Source organism: Dermacentor variabilis, chromosome 7, assembly GCF_050947875.1.
Source record: "Dermacentor variabilis isolate Ectoservices chromosome 7, ASM5094787v1, whole genome shotgun sequence".
In the NCBI taxonomy this organism is placed as follows: Eukaryota; Metazoa; Arthropoda; class Arachnida; order Ixodida; family Ixodidae; genus Dermacentor; species Dermacentor variabilis.
In genome coordinates, this window is record NC_134574.1 from 128,211,620 (window position 1) to 128,228,839 (window position 17,220).

Genomic DNA, 17,220 nt, shown 5'->3' on the forward strand with positions numbered 1-17,220 from the left:
TGTGCTTGTGTAGGTTTGAGCCCTTGGGGGCTGTAAAAGGCACACATTCATTAATTCGGACTGCCCAATTTTTCAGACGTTCTTGCAGCACCTAGAGAGTCAGAAAAATTGGTCGTTGACTGTATGTAAATCTCTAGAAAAAGAATGGCAGCCGCTGTGCCCGTAGTTTCCAAATGGCTGTTGATCGAAACCGGCCAGTTGCCATTTTGGAAGAGCTACAACACTGCATTTCGTTCTTTAGGAAACGTTCTTAACAGAAGCTTTCAACTAGGTGCAGAAAACTGACGGGAACAAAAATTAAAATGCTGAAAACACGATTTTGAGACCAAAGTGACATTGAATCATAACTGGTGGCACCAGGTTTAGTGTCCTGAATTTTCGCGCAATTTGAAGGGTGATTCTACACATAACAGTCTGCTGATACAACGACCAATTTTTGCAGAACTATCGAGTTCATTCTAAAAGGGTTTGACTATTCTATTCGTATACAGTTTGGCCTAAAAAATTAGTATGCGCATCATACCTCTATAGTTTGTCATGGCCAAAGTACTAAGGAATTTGTGAACTTCACAAAAACAATTGTTTAATACATAAGGTATCAAAATCCATTGCTGGAGTGAAGGAGTGAACTTACTTTTGCTCCACCGCTTCGATCCTGTCAAAGACCTTGATAAGACGGTGGGCAATGCGAAATGACTCTGGTGCAATGCCAGGGTCTTCCGGGACAAACTCTGGAAGCTGTTGGCATGAGCAAGAGGAAAACAAAGTGAGTCACTGTACAGCGAAGCATGCACGCTATACGAGAACCATTATTTTGCTTTACAGACGCCAACCGATAGTTTTGACAGTGATCAGTCATACCGCTTCTCAACACAGTCAGTGGCCTGATATGTAGAGTTAGGCGGAGTGCCCACAGATTCCTTCAGACAATAATTTGCACAAGTGAAAGGTTTCTAGGAATAGAGTTCAGCAGCTTCAAGAAACACCACTTGGTAGCGGGAAAAGAGCTTTTGTGAGCGAGAAAATGGCAAAAAAAATAAAAATCGCAGTGGCCCCCATTTACTTTGGACTATGGTATCCCTCATGCGACATCGGCCTTGGCCGCACAACGGCACAGAGGGGGGGGTCACGTGGAGATTACATCAATTCGTCTGTTTTCGCATAGGCCATTGAAACTCAGAAGCAGCAGCGAGGCCTTTGGTGGCAATTTTCGATGCAACAAAGTCGTATATTGGCACAGAGTGAATGTCGGTACGCTTCTGGACAAACAACGTATCGATCTAGCTCGGCTTCCTATTTTCCTCTGGTGGCCCTTCCAAAACACCAAATTGCCGACTCCACCAGAAATGAGGGGTCAAAGTCTGGTGACGGCACCAGAGTGCTTACCTCGCCCAGCGTCCGCAGGCTGTCAATGTAGTACTCCCTGACCTCCTTCATCTTGCCTGGAATTTCAATTATTGGCGCCGGCTCCAGATGCTCAAACAGCGACGACGAGAAGTACTCCGCAAAGTAGTCTACGTTGATCGTGGCCGACATAAGGATAACCTGCAATTGATGCACCGTAGACACAAGATTGAAACAAAGGTACAGATTCATGCTTAGAGTCCCGTGGAAGAAAAAAGAAGAAAAAAAAAAGGAATTGCCATATCTTTGGATTTGGTGCTCATTGGGCGCAGTGTTGTATCCGCAATTATACCGTGCACCTTTTTCCTGCCCGTGCGTTACAAGTGGATGCGAAACAAAAAAATGTGTTGACACAGTTACAACAAATTGACATGCTGAAACAAAGTTTTATAATGAAATCAACTAAGCTTAGCTGAAAGCTAAATTGAAAAATGTTTAAGCAGTGCGAAATAAAGTTTAGGATTTTCAACGTTTTGAATATGGCAGTTTCATATTCAAAGGTTTATCACAGCTTTGAAGGGTCACTTTGAACCCTGGTTAACTATCGGTTCAAAGTTTGGTACCCAAGCCTCTTTGCATTCAGTCCCTACCGAAATGTGGCCATCGCAGCAGGCGATAAAACCTGTGGCCTTGCGCTCAGCTTAGCAGCAGAAACCCACATGCGATGGGTTAGGGTGTAGATTTGAAGGAAAGTACTCGGAAAGTAGTGAAGGAAGGCACTCGACTGACCTTGACGCCACGAGAGTTGGACCGCAGGAACTTGCGCACCACAAGCAGGAGGAAATCCGTTTCTTGGTCTCTTTCATGCACCTGGCGGAAAGAGAGTCACGAAAAATAACAACAAAGAAAAAAAAAGCAACTTGTAAGCCCTAACAAAGGCAAGCTCGGATAACGAAATTAGGGGACACGTCAGAGCAGACAGCCTAACACTGTACCAAGGTGTACAGGCAGCATTCGCCTAACAGACTGAGAAGAAAGGAAATGACCTAGAAAGGTTAATTCACCACAAACAAATGAACATGCCCCAGAAGGCGCTCCTTCACTTGTGTTATTTTGAATAGTGAGCCCGCAATTAAATAGAGAGCTCTACTGTAGCACAGAACGATTGCCTAGTGTTCGCCATAATGCTATCTGTATACTGCAGAGCTTGGTGAAAGATAATTTTTTGGAATAGCAGAATTGAGCAGATTGCAGCATTGGTTTTTTTCATCAACAGAAACGCATGCTGTTGACGGCAATGCTATAGCAGTGCAAAAGCTCCACGAGAAATTGCAGAAGCTTCTCCACTGCCATCAACAAGCTGCTTTATTTAACAGCAACAAAACCCCTACAAGTCTGATGAATTCTGAGGGCCCTGTGATGTTAAACACAGACACAAGGCGGATCTGTTACAGTTAATGTTGCCATCAAGAGATGGCGCCACCAGTGCACATCCACACATGTGGGTTGCCTGAAATAAAGATCACTTTCAGTTGGTGTCTGGCTTGGAACACATATATATCGTAGGGTACAGTAGATGTCAAAGACCATTCCCACCGCACTAGGCTTTCGAATACGCATGCATGACAATTATCCACACATTCAGCTTTCCATCGTCCAAATTTCCAGCATCGAAGCTGCAACATCACAAGGCACTGCACGCTGTACACAAAGAGCAGCCCACCTCATCTATAATCACGTGCGTGTAATCATTCATGTCCTTCTTGCCGATGAGCTTCTCCAGCAGCACGCCCGTCGTCACATACGCCAGTCTCGTATCGGCCGAAGTCTGGTTGTCCATGCCGACCTGCAAGTCACCAGCAAAAGAGAATTGGTAAAGAGAATAAGCAGATGCGAAGAAGCAGATTTTTCGCTAGTCACAATCACAATCAGAAAACAAACAATCGGCACTGGCTAACACTGCCAAGGCTAATCTTCCACACAAATGCTCAAGAAACTGCCAACCCCAGAACACTGTGGCAGAATGCCGAAGCTGGGAGACACTCCCCTTTGAACCGGCCACAACGGCGGTAGCCTTGCAGCGCAGCTGTGGTTCGACACCTGCTGCCATGGCCATGAGCGACGCTGGATCACACTCCCCGCGATAACCTTGTACGTGTAGACAAACACCCAAGAAAATGGCAGAAGGATGGCCATCTCACTAGCCTACCCGGTAGAGCACCGCACGCATAATGCGTAAGGTGTGACTTCAGATCTAGTCTGCAGTAAGTCGTCTTTCAATGCGATTAGCATCCTTGGGATACTTCAAGCACTTTCCGATATCGTTGTCGGGATCTATAACAGTTTTCCTTTCACACCAACTTTGGTCGCTGGGCACGCGCCATTGGGTGTGTCCCATGGGTTCTTTGTCACTGGGTGTGTGTGGTTCTTCAACTGACTTCTTTGATACCAACTTGAATCACTAAGATAGAGTGCCAATCACAATAACATTGGAGGTCATTTCCAATGGACCGGTGCGCCAGCAATTTTCATTTCCTCCAAAGCATACATTCGGGGCTACTTCATGCTTAGAAAACGGCTACAGTGTGATTACATGTCGCACTTCCACTTAACTACAAGTAACAGGCATTTGTTGCTGTTCACATTTGGGTTTATGTTAATGGTACATATAAGCCTACTAATCAACTGTACACCTAACTCAAGCGTACTTTGCAAAATAAACATCGCCCATGGTTCAGCACAAATTGTCATCATCACTGCAGGATAGGTTGCTGTTGTCGCCCCCATTACCTAGGGAACCAGTAGCGCAATCCGTTGAATTTCTTTTGGGTCTTCAAGCTCTACACGGAGATGCAAAACCGTCTCTGCATGCATGAGAAAGCGCCGGTTTGGCGTTCACCGAAGTGACATGCTATCGTATTCTAAATGAAGGAGTTTTCCTTCTATAGCAATTTATGGCTTCCTGCTGGGACATTCCCGTGGGTTTGAATTAGGCAAAAAGTCGAATTAACAGGGGTCAAATTAACGAGAGTCGACTGCATTCAGTAATTCACTATATCGTAGTTCAACAACTATAGTGAGAGTGAAGGCAAAGACGGTGATCTGGTGTAGGAAGCGTCCCCCACACCTGGTATCCGACGATGCTGCCCAGTGTCCAGTGGCGCTCCTGGCACACGCGGTGTGCTACGCTGATGGCTGCGATCCGGCGCGGCTGCGTCACCACGATGTTGCAGTGGACGCCCATGGAGGCGCAGTGGTCCAGCACAAACTGGGGCACCTGCGTTGTCTTGCCGCAACCCGTGGCTCCCCGGATGACCACTGTGGAGTATGTGTCCACCATTCGCAGCACCTGCCGCAAGAAGGCACGTGAAAAATCACCTCAAGGCATTTTTTTTCTTTACTTAATGCAGCCATACCACCACAGAGCGAACAATCATCAATATGGTAATTTCCTAACCTTTTTGAAACAGGAACGGCAACGAAATTTCACTTTAGCTAAAGCAATTGGCTTACAAGTGAGTAGTTATGTGCTGCTGAAGCATTCTGGCAAAGTTTCACAGCTCGCGATTGCCTATTTTTTTTATAAACATCCTGCAAGCGAAGCACCTTAGCTAACAACGTGGGCCCCTCTCGATTGGCAGATATGACGCAGGCCTCAGAGATGTCCAGCACACCATGGAAGTGCCGCTTAATCTCTGAGGCCACGCCCAGGGCTCTGCATTCATTCAACAATCTGCTTTCTGTATCATCTTCGGCAAGCAGTTATGACAGTGTCTTCTCGTTTCAGCATAACGAATGCCTATTTCTTCTAGCTTCTTCTTACACGTTCTCTCGTATTTCATGCACAACATTCCGTACAGAAGCTGCCCTAGATATATGCCATTTGGAACTAGGCATGTTACACAGTCCAAAATGTCACTGCAGTTGGCTTTTACCAAGTTAAGCACTGAATATCGTAATTTTTTAAAGCTTTCGCTACTTTAGCAATGCAAAGCTACCATAGCGGGCTATAAATGTACTCCGTAATAGGGGCTCCGGATTAAACTTCGATCCCCTGGGGTTCTTTAGGGTACGCACAAGGCACAATACACGAGCATTCTTGCATTCCCCTCCCATCTAAATGCACCCGTGGTAAGCCGAAAACAAAACCAGGAATTAGTCCAGAATAAAAACACTAGCTGGGTGTTTCGTACGCAACAAGTCATTAAGAAAATAGAGAAATGCCAGCAACAAAGTGGGCTCATCAAAAGTGATGATAACTGATGGCGAGCCGATAGTGTCAAAATCCCAAGCCAACAGTAACGAAAATTTCGAATGTCAAAAAAGCCCAGCTTCTGATAGCGTGGATATAGTGCAGCCTCCAGTTTCCACTTTATGTATGAGTGGATTCACGATGAAAAGCTCACATAAAGAAACGTTTTGGCAATGCAACTGAGAAAAACTTGGCCATTTACTTAAGTTTGCCTTGAGCACATGCCCTTTTGTGGGATACACACATACTACTTTTTTAGAGACTTTTAGCATGTCCGCTATTCCAGCAAACGGGGGTGGTTTGGGCGGATTGCTGGATGGGCGGGGGCGTAAACGTGAGCGGCCGGAGCGGTGCAGCCACCTGGTGGCATAGAGCTCAACCAGACAAAGACAAAGCTAAAACTGCAGTAACCTACTATATGCTTCGCTGCTGGTGCAAAATTTCGACAACGGCGTAATCGTGTTCGCAATTACGCCGCTGTCAAAAATGTGCACTAGCAGTTAAGAAGAATATAGTAATTGGCTCTGTGCTTATGTGGCTGAGATTTGCAACACCAGCGGGCACCACCAATCTGGCCGCTCACGTTTACGCCCCCGCTCATCCGGCAAACTGCCCGCGCTTGCTGGAATTCCGGATGCACTAAAACTCTCTTTTAGCAATGACATACCTTCACAGGCAGCACACAAACAGTCGCAAGCAGATAGTGACAAGCAATGTTTTTTTTTTTTTTATCACAGCGACTTTCCCAGCAACTCTAATGTTGCCAGTTGCGCCTGCTTCAGAAACCTACCTGTGAAAAGTTGCCTGAAGGATGTATCCCTCTAGTGTCTATCTCTTTTTAGAGAACTTTGAACGGAAGGTGCAGAAAACTTTTTTTTTCAACAAAATTTTTCATAAACTTGATGCAACATTTGCGAAATAAAATGAGCCCAAATTTGAAAAGTTTGCGGAAAATTCCGGAGAGCTGGCAGGTATGCACATGGCAATTCATAAACCCTTTTCACATGCGATAAGCATTCTTTTGGGAACTATGTGCACTTTTACAAACATCCATTCGTAACTTCTTTCCCGCTGACTTGGGCCCTAGGTTTGTGCTACTGGGCATATGCCCCTCTTCAATGAAAAGGAAAAAGAAGCAGAAGAGGAGCCTGGCATCTCCACAGGCCTCATCAATTCCTTCAATGAACCCTCTGCACTTGTACAACATCTAACATCATAACTCTGTCTCGTTAATTTCATCATTATAATCATAACATGTAAAACATGTCATCACCAATTACACTCCCACCATAAGAAAGACTGCTAATTGCGTAAACACTGTCAATCATCTCCAAAGGATGGATGTGCTGCCAAATTTTTTTTCCCCTCCAATTATCTGAACTATCATCTGACAGTTCCAGAAAGACAAGAAGCTTTCAACTGCCATGCAAGATTGTGGGCACATCACTGACATCTTCCTTGCACTCCATGATTGGCAGGTCCATGTTCGGCACGTGCGCCCGCTGGCAGTAGGTGGCATAGATCTGCTGGGTGCTCTCCACCGCCAAGTCCGAAAGGGCGGCAGACTGGCCGGCCTGGGACCCCGCCACAGCAAGGAGATCGTCGCCCACACCATCCCCGGGTCGCCTCGATGGTCCCGCCGGGTCCACTGGCTCCAACTGATTGGCAGCGAGAGAAAAGTAGGACAGCGTGAACAAAGCCACGGATGCACACAAAAAGCCTTGCATCACCATTTACAGCAAAGCACTGCTGATACGTTCCTTAGGGGATCGTCCGCAGGAAAGAACGCATGATCAGGGAAAACAATGTCCGATAACACCTGCAGTTGCACTATAGAAGGGGTAGAAAGCTGCTCCCACACAAGGCTTTATTTGAACTTCAATAGAAAAAAGACAAACCTTGAGAAATCTGTAAATTGGAAGTACTGAACAAACAATTGAAAACCCTGGAGGTGACTTGTTAATGGCAACACGTGATGGTAAAGTAGTCGATGCCGACAAGCGAGGCAGCATCAGTGATGCATCATTGCTGTTGTTGGACTGAACAACCAAATGGGAAGCTAATAAACATGATCCTATGGCAACTAAATGAGACTGGCATATGAGAGCGTAAGAAATGGGAAAATGTAACAAACAGGAACATATCAACGAGCTTCTGCTGCAGTACGTCACTAAAATGACTAACACAGAACTCTGGCGCTGCAATCATGCAGCTACCATGGGAATAACGAATAGGACAAGATTTCGTCTTAGTGCTAATAGCTTATGGCATTATTTATTACACTTTATCTTTCTAAATTTCTAGGCAATTGTTGTTTTGTAAACATCGCAAGGCAATAAATTTCTGCACACATGTGTAACAGTTGCAAACTACTGCCTTCCTAATGCAATACAGTTCGTTAGAAATAGTCCATTTGTGCAAAGTCACAGACCTGTTTGAAGTCAGAAGGCCAGAGTTAAAACAAATCCATGTACTACTACTCATTTTTATGTTGGCTCAACCGCTATGCTCACAGCTCTCGCAAGCTAGCAGTGCTAGAGTTCTCTCCAGTAATTTTTGTAAAACACTGTGTGGCACGACAACTATGCTTCAGTCCTGAAGCACACGAAAGGTGAAAAACACACCTGCTTCAACAGCTGCAGCTCCTTCTCTTGATATTCTTTGGCGTAGTGCGTTCCACTGGAGCTGCAAAAGTGCACAGTTCAGCATTAGAGAAGCCAAACCAGCCGCCGCGCCCAGCGACAAGCCTCGAATAAATTGTCCACCTCGTCTGCGCTTCCCTCTTGCGAACTCCATGCAGTGCAACAAGGACTTGAGGCTTGCATAAGCCAATCAATTACAAGAACCAGCTGGGTGTGCCAGAGAAGGGAGGTGGGTGAACCTACTCTGCGCTACAAATCCTTTCATGGAGCGTCCACCCGGTTAATGTTATGCGGAGGGCAATCACAGGAGGTCAACAGAGGATCCATTCTTCTGGTTTCTTTCTCTTGCCGAGTGATCTGACTATGCTTTTGCCACAGTGAATAATGCCAGTGAGATGGAGCATAGGCCATGTGGAGGGTCACCGCCCGCAGCCACCCATCTCCCTCGCTCAACAAAAGTAGTCACTACAAGGAGTATGCACCGTCATCACCGAAGCCACCACATATTTGCAAAGTTCTCACAGAAAGACACGTCCAATTTAGGGCAACCTAATAAGTGCAAGTTTGTTTCTCCGGCTTCAAGTCCTGTTTCATCAGGGTAATTCTGGCTTTTGCACTTAGAATAGTTCCGACTACCTCTAACAACCCAGTGTGAAGAGAAATGACATTGCACTCTCAAGCAATACACACACACACACACATCTTATCAGATCATTTGCAAAATTTTTCGGGGAATACATTCATTGGAAGTCATCACACTCCAGTGTGTTGCCAGTTCTGAAGTAAAGGTTTTCCAGGGCTCCTTTAGGAGATAAAAAAACGGCAGTTTGGAATAGATACAAAATGCAGGTACAGTGCTCATAAACTGAAATGGGAAAAGCAACAACCACCTTCTATGCAGAATTACACGAAAGTGTGATATGTAATTGCTCTGTAGCTGGTTTAAAAGGCCGTATTAGTCCCAAGTGTATGCTTTGGAGTACTGTGAATTAAACCCCCATTACAAATACCAATGCATGGAAGTAGTTTCGGAAATGTTTGCGTTTGAATTTAGGAACACTGCACTTTATTTACTGGAGTGAATTAGGAGAAAGAAATTTAGTCACACTTCAGCCTTTTCTCTGGCTCTGAACTCGTTTACCGTGACAGCAACACTACTGTCAAGAGGTGGGTCCTGCCATCTCTCCAAGAACAACTTCTTTGTGATGCACGTGTCATCCCCGGCTGCTAATGTGTTGCCTGTTGTAACCTCCCAAAATACATGCCTCGGATTCTCCTATTCCTCTCGCCACTGCATACATAGTCAGGACCTTGAATTTGGCAGTCTTGATGCCACAAGGTGACATACGAGGGTTTACTGGCCAATTGCTTGCACCCAAGCTTGTGTACTAAGCGATGCCTGCTGTTAAAAAAGAAAGGATGTTCCATGCCCACTGTCTTCGCTTTGAGTGGAACTGGCTAACACTCACTAGGATAGTACCGCACACACACAAAAAAAAATGGCACCCAAGTGGGCGGGAAGGTTGTTGCCACAGTAGCTGGCTTGGCAAATCACCACACCTGTAATGCGGAAGATGTGGGCATGGCTCCCACCTGTGGCAATTGTTTTTTTCGTCCCCTTTCATTACCCTTTTCCTTACTATTTCTATATTTCAACTAACTGTAACAACTATCTTCCTCTATGTTTTCTCTGGCTTCAGTGTCTTTCTTTGCATGGTTGTGACTAAGAAAAAAAATCTAGCCCCTTGGATTCTTTTGCTCTTCTTGCTCATCACAGTGTGTAATTAGTTATTCGAACGTCCATCACTTACAATGCTCTTTTTGGCGGCTCGAGGGCTTTGATGTCGTCGGACGATGGCTCTGGCAGAACGAAGAGCTTCTGGTTCGACGCGACCTTCTTAACCGTCTTTGTGGCGCTGAAGACTGTCAGTATGTCGTCGAGTGTGATCTGGGCTGCCGTTTTCTCGGCCATGGCGGCTGCCGGGGTTCCCTGCTGAAGCAGAATGCGATCGCAGTCTTACGAACGGCTGAAAAGTTGTGCATGTTGGATTCGTTCTACGGAAAGGCGGGCGTGCAAGCACGGACACAAGAGAATTGAGAACAACGACTTCAGCATCAAAACTTGTGTTGTCCTTCTTGTTCCACTTGTGTCCCATGTTTGCACACCTGAAGTTTTTACCTTCTTTTGCCCCTCTCTTAAAACCAAAAGCCTCTCCAAATGGAGCTCAAAAACCAAATCAACAGCAGCAATACAGACGGCTTCTTGTGCCCGGTGATGTGAATGCCGGTGATGTGAAAGCATTTGGGGAAGTAAAGGGACACTGCACACAAAACCAGTTTGGACTGATGAAATACTCCTACAAATCCTTACGTTCGTCAATTTCATGGTAACAGGTTGATTATTAGAAGAGAAAAAGAAGTCCAAAGTGTCATTTTTTTTTTCCCCGTGCCAAAACCCCAGAGGTGGTACATCATTGTGACATTACGGATTTCTACAAATTTTTATTTTTTCATGTTTGGGCTGTCGTGGCTTAGTACAAGTTCTCAAAACATGCCAAGGGCAACCTTGGGCTCCTTAAGAATGCAATGCAGTCAATCTTTATCGAAAAAAAAAAGGTTATCCAGGCCCGGGCAGTCACCGCCGTCGCAGCAAGTTGGTGCGGCAACCTTCAAGGCAGCGGTGACTTCTGCCCACATTTGTGCACTTCCTCTGGCTTAACAAGCCTTTCCTTATGGTGAGAGTGACTTTCCTTGCTGGTGTAACATAATATTTACTAATATAGCTGAAATAATATTTTTTTTTGTGTGTGTTTAGCGTACCTCTAAGGCTTTTATACATAGCAGCCACAGCTTACTAGAGCCTGTACGTGCTAGAAATTGCCTTCCAAAGGGCAAGGACAAAAAAACACAAATTCAACCTACCCATACACCATAGTTATAACACTAAGAATATGCTAACATGAGTAGACACATACAAACATTAGGAGCAGAGGCGGGACTGTTTACACACACAAGAGCATTTGTGAAGAAAAAATAAAGGAGAGAAACAAGAAACAAGTGAAATTACAAAACAAAAACGCAAATAACAACACCAGTAAAACAAAGGAAACTCTGGTTATGAAACAATCTATGTACCATAATTACATTTTGACGCTTATCTTAAAGTGTCTTTTTAAAATATTTGTTTTTTTTTTTTTGCACTGGATATTTTCCTTACACCGTCATACCATATTGAACATGCAGACCTTTTGCTTTACATAACAGGCACCTTGACTGCAACCTGCTTTGCTACAGTTTCATCGGCTTTAAAGTCTCAACTTTGCAAGGTGGTTAACTGACTGCGCAAGTTTTTTTTTTTTTTTTCAGCAACAAGAATCCAATAGTAGCAAAAATGATTTGAAATCTTATGTTGCACTGACACTGCAGCTGCAATTGTGGAGACAAAGTTCTATAAGAGAAAATTTGGCCCTCTCAGTTAACATATCCACAAACTTCTGGAAATAAAATTTACGAGAATCCTGTAGACACAACAACCAAAGAAGGGGCAGGAAGAGGAAAAGAAAGGATGTTTTGTTATAGCACGTACATATACCACAAAAGGTGGACGCTCGGGGTGGGAGGGCAGGAGGTTGAGGTGAACAAGAGACGCAGAAGTATGATGCCTCCCTTCTGAACCTCAACCTCCCTTACCCCGAGCGCACACCTCTCGTGGTTTAGCACAGAAGCAGAACCAAATTTGGAACAGCACCAAATGACAAGTAACACATTGTTTTTAGACAGCAACAATGTTGTTGCTGATTTCGACCGCTTGAGTAAATTAATAAAAGCAGGTACCATCTAATGTCCTTCCGCTGACTTGAAAGGGTATGCCAAGAGACTGATGGGTAAACTTCTGTCGAACCGAATTTACTTTTTTTTTTGCATAACATGATGCAACATTTGTAAAATTGTAACTTGAGCCCAGGTTCATGAACCTTACAGGAAATTTGGGAGAGTTGATAGGTATTTAATAACCAAGCCATTTCCTTCAAATAAATAAAAATGAAAGTGTTGGAAGACCACTTCACCAGTCTAAAGTGGCACTCAAAGGTGAATTCACATGACATGCTCAATTGCAGATTTAAATCTGCAGAAAACAGCAACATTGCTGCGCTGCAAAAGAATCATGCCACTAGCAAGCTCGTCGGTGACATGCCCGCGTGTGGCACGAGTCAGTGACACTGCGCAGCGTTACAGTCACCAACAAGCTGAATCAGCATTCAACAAGCTGAATCATCATGCGTGTCTGGCTTCCGTTTAGTCCATGAAGTAAGGAAAGAATCTAGAAAGAAGTCCAACGTCCCACAGAAAGGCTTCGCACACGGTATGTCAGTCCGGTATGTTCGGTTCGGTCCGGTATGTTTGGTGTTAGGTTTAAATCAAAGTGCACCTGTTCAGGCACTTTGCCAACCGTGCTGCACACATTTTCTCCTTAGATGCTGCGGCACTTAGGCAATTTCTTGTATGTATATACTTATCTTCTTTGCAACATGCGGGCGACGCAGCCGCGCGTTGCTATGGCACCTGTTGTCTCTTTAAGAGGAGCACGTGTTGAACGGAGAAGTGGGCAAAATTAAGAGCTGCTGGGTCAGGATACTAATAAATTTCGCTGACTTTGGCAGGCTTCAATTTTATCGCTTCCTCTTAGTTTCCTTCCTTTGTACATGGACTAGTCCCTCTGAAAAACAAACTTGTGGGCAGGACATATGAAAATGTATTTATATATATACATCAAAATCAGCTAGGCAAGAAAGAAAGTACCTCACCCATCACATTGAAAGGATACTCCGTTTCATACTTTGCAGGCAACACTGCGAAAGCTATGCAAGCAGTGCCAACGCATGAAAGTCACACTCCGTGCATTTCGCAGTACAGCTGGTTTTGATCTGTGACACTTTCGAGGGAATGGCCCCATCCCATTCTTCAACTACAACTTGTGGACCACAATGGTCATACCAAAATCATATATCTGTGCGCCTCTGTGCATTCGGTAAGCAAGATTGTCATGTGTTGGTCACGAGCGCAAGTGGAGAACTGTAATCGCTGATCACAGAAACGTCACACCACTTGTTCAATCTGCGACATCGTTTGTATAGTGATTAGGCCATATTTTGGGGCATAAAAGGTGCGAGACCTAATGTTACAATGAATCACATGATGCAATACCTGCATCTTTCTTTCATATGCAATGCACAATTTCTAATTGTAGTGTTGCTTGCTCATGTATGAAATGCGAGTATGGTTTCTGGCTATGCCACAGCATAAAGATGCCCTGAAGTTGGGAGATGAGTTATTGTGAATCTCTAGAGGTTTCAAAAAATATTAGCAATACAAAAGTCATCCTGTCTAACAGAATAGTATTAGCTCCAGCTGCTTGAGGCTGGAACTGAGTGATTGATAACGTCAATCTTCTCAGCTTTTAAGCATGGCATAATTTGAAGGCTCTGGCATCCGAAGCTTGAGATTTTTTTCATACATAACTCTCGAGATAAACGCTTAAACATATGTGAACACAAAGCAAATAAGTCTGTCTACAACACAGAACATTAGTTGCCTTGCTTCATTGACAACCTTTCGCACTGCAACAATATATTTTATTGTTTCACACCTACTTACATAAAAAAATGAAAGTGCATGCGTCATTGGTATAACCCCGCACTTGTCACATCAGTGCGAACAGTCGCAGACAAAATGGCGCCATGCGTTTGCAACGCGGGCCTGTTAGTCGTCTGCTACCAACACTCATCGAAACTGCGGTGTAGAAAGTAGTTTTCATGGTACACTACTGCTAAAAAAATGGCTTCGTGTAAACGGGCAGGGCTACACCTTTTCTACACCAGCTAAAAAGGAAAGGAAAAAAAAGCCCTAGTGTCTAACGTACGTTGCCTTGAAGCACAGGCACCGCCATTCACGTATAATGAATGTAGCAACTCACATGTAACATGACACTATCCCATTCTAAAAGAACATACCTCCACACTTTTAGCTAATATTGCCATAATGCCGCGCAATTGCTCGCCCACAACAACGTCAGGAACTGACTTGCGTAGTGACAACAAACATTCCGCGTCTTTTGACTTCAACGCAGTGATAACCGAGCAAGCGAATCCGCATGCCACGAGCATGCGGGTTGACTGAAATTTGAAGCCACCACAACAACCTACCAAGTCGCTCGCTAAAGCTGCGGGCGACTTGGTAGTTTTACGAAGTGTTCCTGGTGGTTTTACATGTCATTCGACGCTCAACGCCGTAACGCTCGTTCATTTCTTGAATGAACTGGTTAGTTGAAAGTACGGAAGTCAGACAAACCCAAGAAAACTAAAACAAAGAAGAGAACGAGAAAAGGCGTAACTCGCAACCGTTTCAAGAAATCACTCTCTCTAATGAGTGAAATTGCACGACAGCTCACGGTGCACGACAGCTGCACCGTGAGCATTGTATGGAAAGCACATGTCAAACACTCTTGCACTACTCACGCGCGGTCTTGATGTCGAGGGCGAAGTCACTCGCACAGTCGTTCGGTGGCACTCACTCGTTGAATATGACACATTGGTGAACTTTCCAATCGCCGCGTTCAACACAAATTCACAGCTTTTTCCGCCACAACCAACACGCACCCATGCACCATGCGAGTAACCGAACGGCCCGAACCCGACACTGAACCCTCTGGCGGCAAAACAAAAGCGAAACCCACCGATCACCTATAAAAAGCGAGCTGTTTGCGCGATCGCACCCGATCAGGTCAGTGGCGAAACCCTCCAGTAGGTACCGTACTTACGTCCTAAAATCGGGATATCAAAAACGTTGCGTTGTATACGGTAGCATTACGTTACTCATAGTTCGGCTCGTCGCGAAGTGGTTACGCCACAACTCATTTTTTTTTATGTTACCGAAACTTTTGAAACACAGTCGGATAACAGCGGTTGCGAAATCGGGGCCTTACGTAATCAGTGAAAAAAAAAAAGCACTTTTGACGTGAATCTCGCTTGTATATATAGTACATAGGCGTGCATATTTCCCTTTAACTGTTCGAAAAAAAAAAAGATTCGTGCTCACCGCTGCACTGTTTTGCTGACGTTTTGAAGAAAGATCTCGTTTTGGAGTCTACATGTAACACTTGGCAGCGTTAATCCACTGGTTTTTAGAGGCTCCCTTAAACGGTTTGGACATACTTTGTAGACGCGTAGGGTACAGCCACAGTAAAAAATTAGCGCCGCAATTTAAGTGAATTCCGTCTCCTATTTGAAAGTACATTCTAGTTCACTATAGCTCTGTAGTAGAGCCGATCGAGTGTGTCCGGTACATAACGCTCAGCAAAACGCCCAGCAGCCAAGCTGGGCGTTTTGACGGATGAGCAGAGGCGTAAGCTAAAGCACCTCCATACTATTACCGCTGTGATTAAGGGATTTTAGAGACTTTTGGCCTGTTCTTAGTGAACAGACCATATTAGAGCACCGTCCCGACCGATCATCGGCTCAGAAGGCAGTGAAGGCACTTTTGTGTTTTCTCAGAACTTCTGGTTTGCTCGAGCGACTCTAACTGAAGTGCTGTCCGTACACGTATCTACACCTTCTCTCTCCCTTCTTTCTCTTCCCCTTCTCCCATCCCCCAGTGTAGGGTAGCCAACCAGACTATTGACTGGTTAACATCCCTGCCTTTCCTGAACTCTCCTCTCTCTCTCTCTCTCTCTTGGCCTGTCCGCTATTCCGGCAAACGGGGGCGGATTGCCGGACTTGCGAGAGCGTAAACGTGAGCGGTCGGAGCGGTGCAGCCGCCTAGTGGCGTAGAGTTCAACCAGACAAACACAGTTAAAACCGCAGTAACCCACTATATCCTGTTTCACTGCTGGTGCAAATTTTTGGCGACGGCGTAATTGCGAACACGATTACGCCGCTATCAAAAATTTACGCCAGCAGCTGAGCAGAATATAGTAATTAGCTTTGTGTTTGTGTGGTTGAGCTTTGCGCCACCATTATGGCCGCTCACGTTTACGCCCCCTCTAAACCGGCAAACCGCCCGCGCTTGCCGGAATACCGGACGAGCTAAAATTCTCTTATGCCCCCGCTATACCGGCAAACCGCCCGCGCTTGCCGGAATACCCGACGCACTAAAATTCTCTTTTAGCTACTTTAGCGTAAACGTGAGCGGCCTGCACGGTGCAGCCACCTGGTGGCACAGAGCTTAACCAGCCAAGCACAGAGCTACTATTGTCGTAACAAATTCCAAAACATTTTAAACATTTAAATAGACATGTTCCCGATTACGCTTCTGCCAAACATTTACACCAGCAGCCAAGCACATTACACTTGGTTACTGCCATCTTAGCTCTGTGTTTGCCTAATTGAGCTCTTTGCCACCAGGTGGCTGCACCGCTCACGTTTGCGCCTCCGCTTATCCGGTAAAACGGCCAGCCCGCCAGTCCGCTTGCGCTTACCCGAATACCGGACGCGCTAAAACTCTCGATTGTAGTAGTTATCCCCCGGCGTGATGTCCGCAAACGCGTAGATACTGGCGCCGCTATAGGATATCGACAGCTCGATGCCATTCCGTTCGCATGTTGCCTCGCTGATGGACTCTATGTCGCAGCTTGACATGTCGCCTCAGCTTGACATGACTACAGCACCTCCATGTATAGAGCCAACCGCAAAAGTCTACGGACCGCGATATCTGAATACCGCAGTTTCCGAACTCGGTCCAGTATCGGGTATTACAATTCTTAGCCTGTACACTGGTAATATGCTAACAACATATATACTGTACAGTTTTGTTCGCTACGGTCCCAAACTGCTCGGAAATGCAACGCTTTCGCGGATTCCGCCGTCCTGTAAACTTCCTATACCCCTCTCCTCATGCTTATTGGCGTAAAAAAAGATGTTCATTGCTTAAACGCGGCAATGAAGGCGCAACATCCGTGTGGCAGGTTGGAATTTTCACGCAACGTCC

At 45.3% G+C, this 17,220-nt stretch overlaps 1 protein-coding gene across 4 annotated transcripts in view; it reads right to left on the bottom strand.

The window, feature by feature from the left end:
* spn-E (tudor domain containing 9 protein spindle E) overlaps positions 1-17,220 on the bottom strand; it is a 100,500-nt gene that overhangs the window by 73,560 nt on the left and 9,720 nt on the right. The window contains exons 1-9 of one of the 4 annotated variants that reach the window (XM_075699226.1): positions 14,754-14,942; positions 10,050-10,228; positions 8,221-8,281; positions 7,048-7,254; positions 4,472-4,693; positions 3,068-3,190; positions 2,134-2,214; positions 1,387-1,545; positions 635-738 (exon numbers count right to left, since the gene is read on the bottom strand). In XM_075699226.1, coding sequence (XP_075555341.1) covers positions 635-738; positions 1,387-1,545; positions 2,134-2,214; positions 3,068-3,190; positions 4,472-4,693; positions 7,048-7,254; positions 8,221-8,281; positions 10,050-10,210 — 1,118 coding nt within the window. In that variant the 5' untranslated portion in view covers positions 10,211-10,228; positions 14,754-14,942. Of the gene's footprint in view, positions 1-634; positions 739-1,386; positions 1,546-2,133; positions 2,215-3,067; positions 3,191-4,471; positions 4,694-7,047; positions 7,255-8,220; positions 8,282-10,049; positions 10,232-14,753; positions 14,943-17,220 lie in introns of those variants that run through there. The other 3 variants (XM_075699225.1, XM_075699224.1, XM_075699223.1) reach the window with 3 other exon arrangements.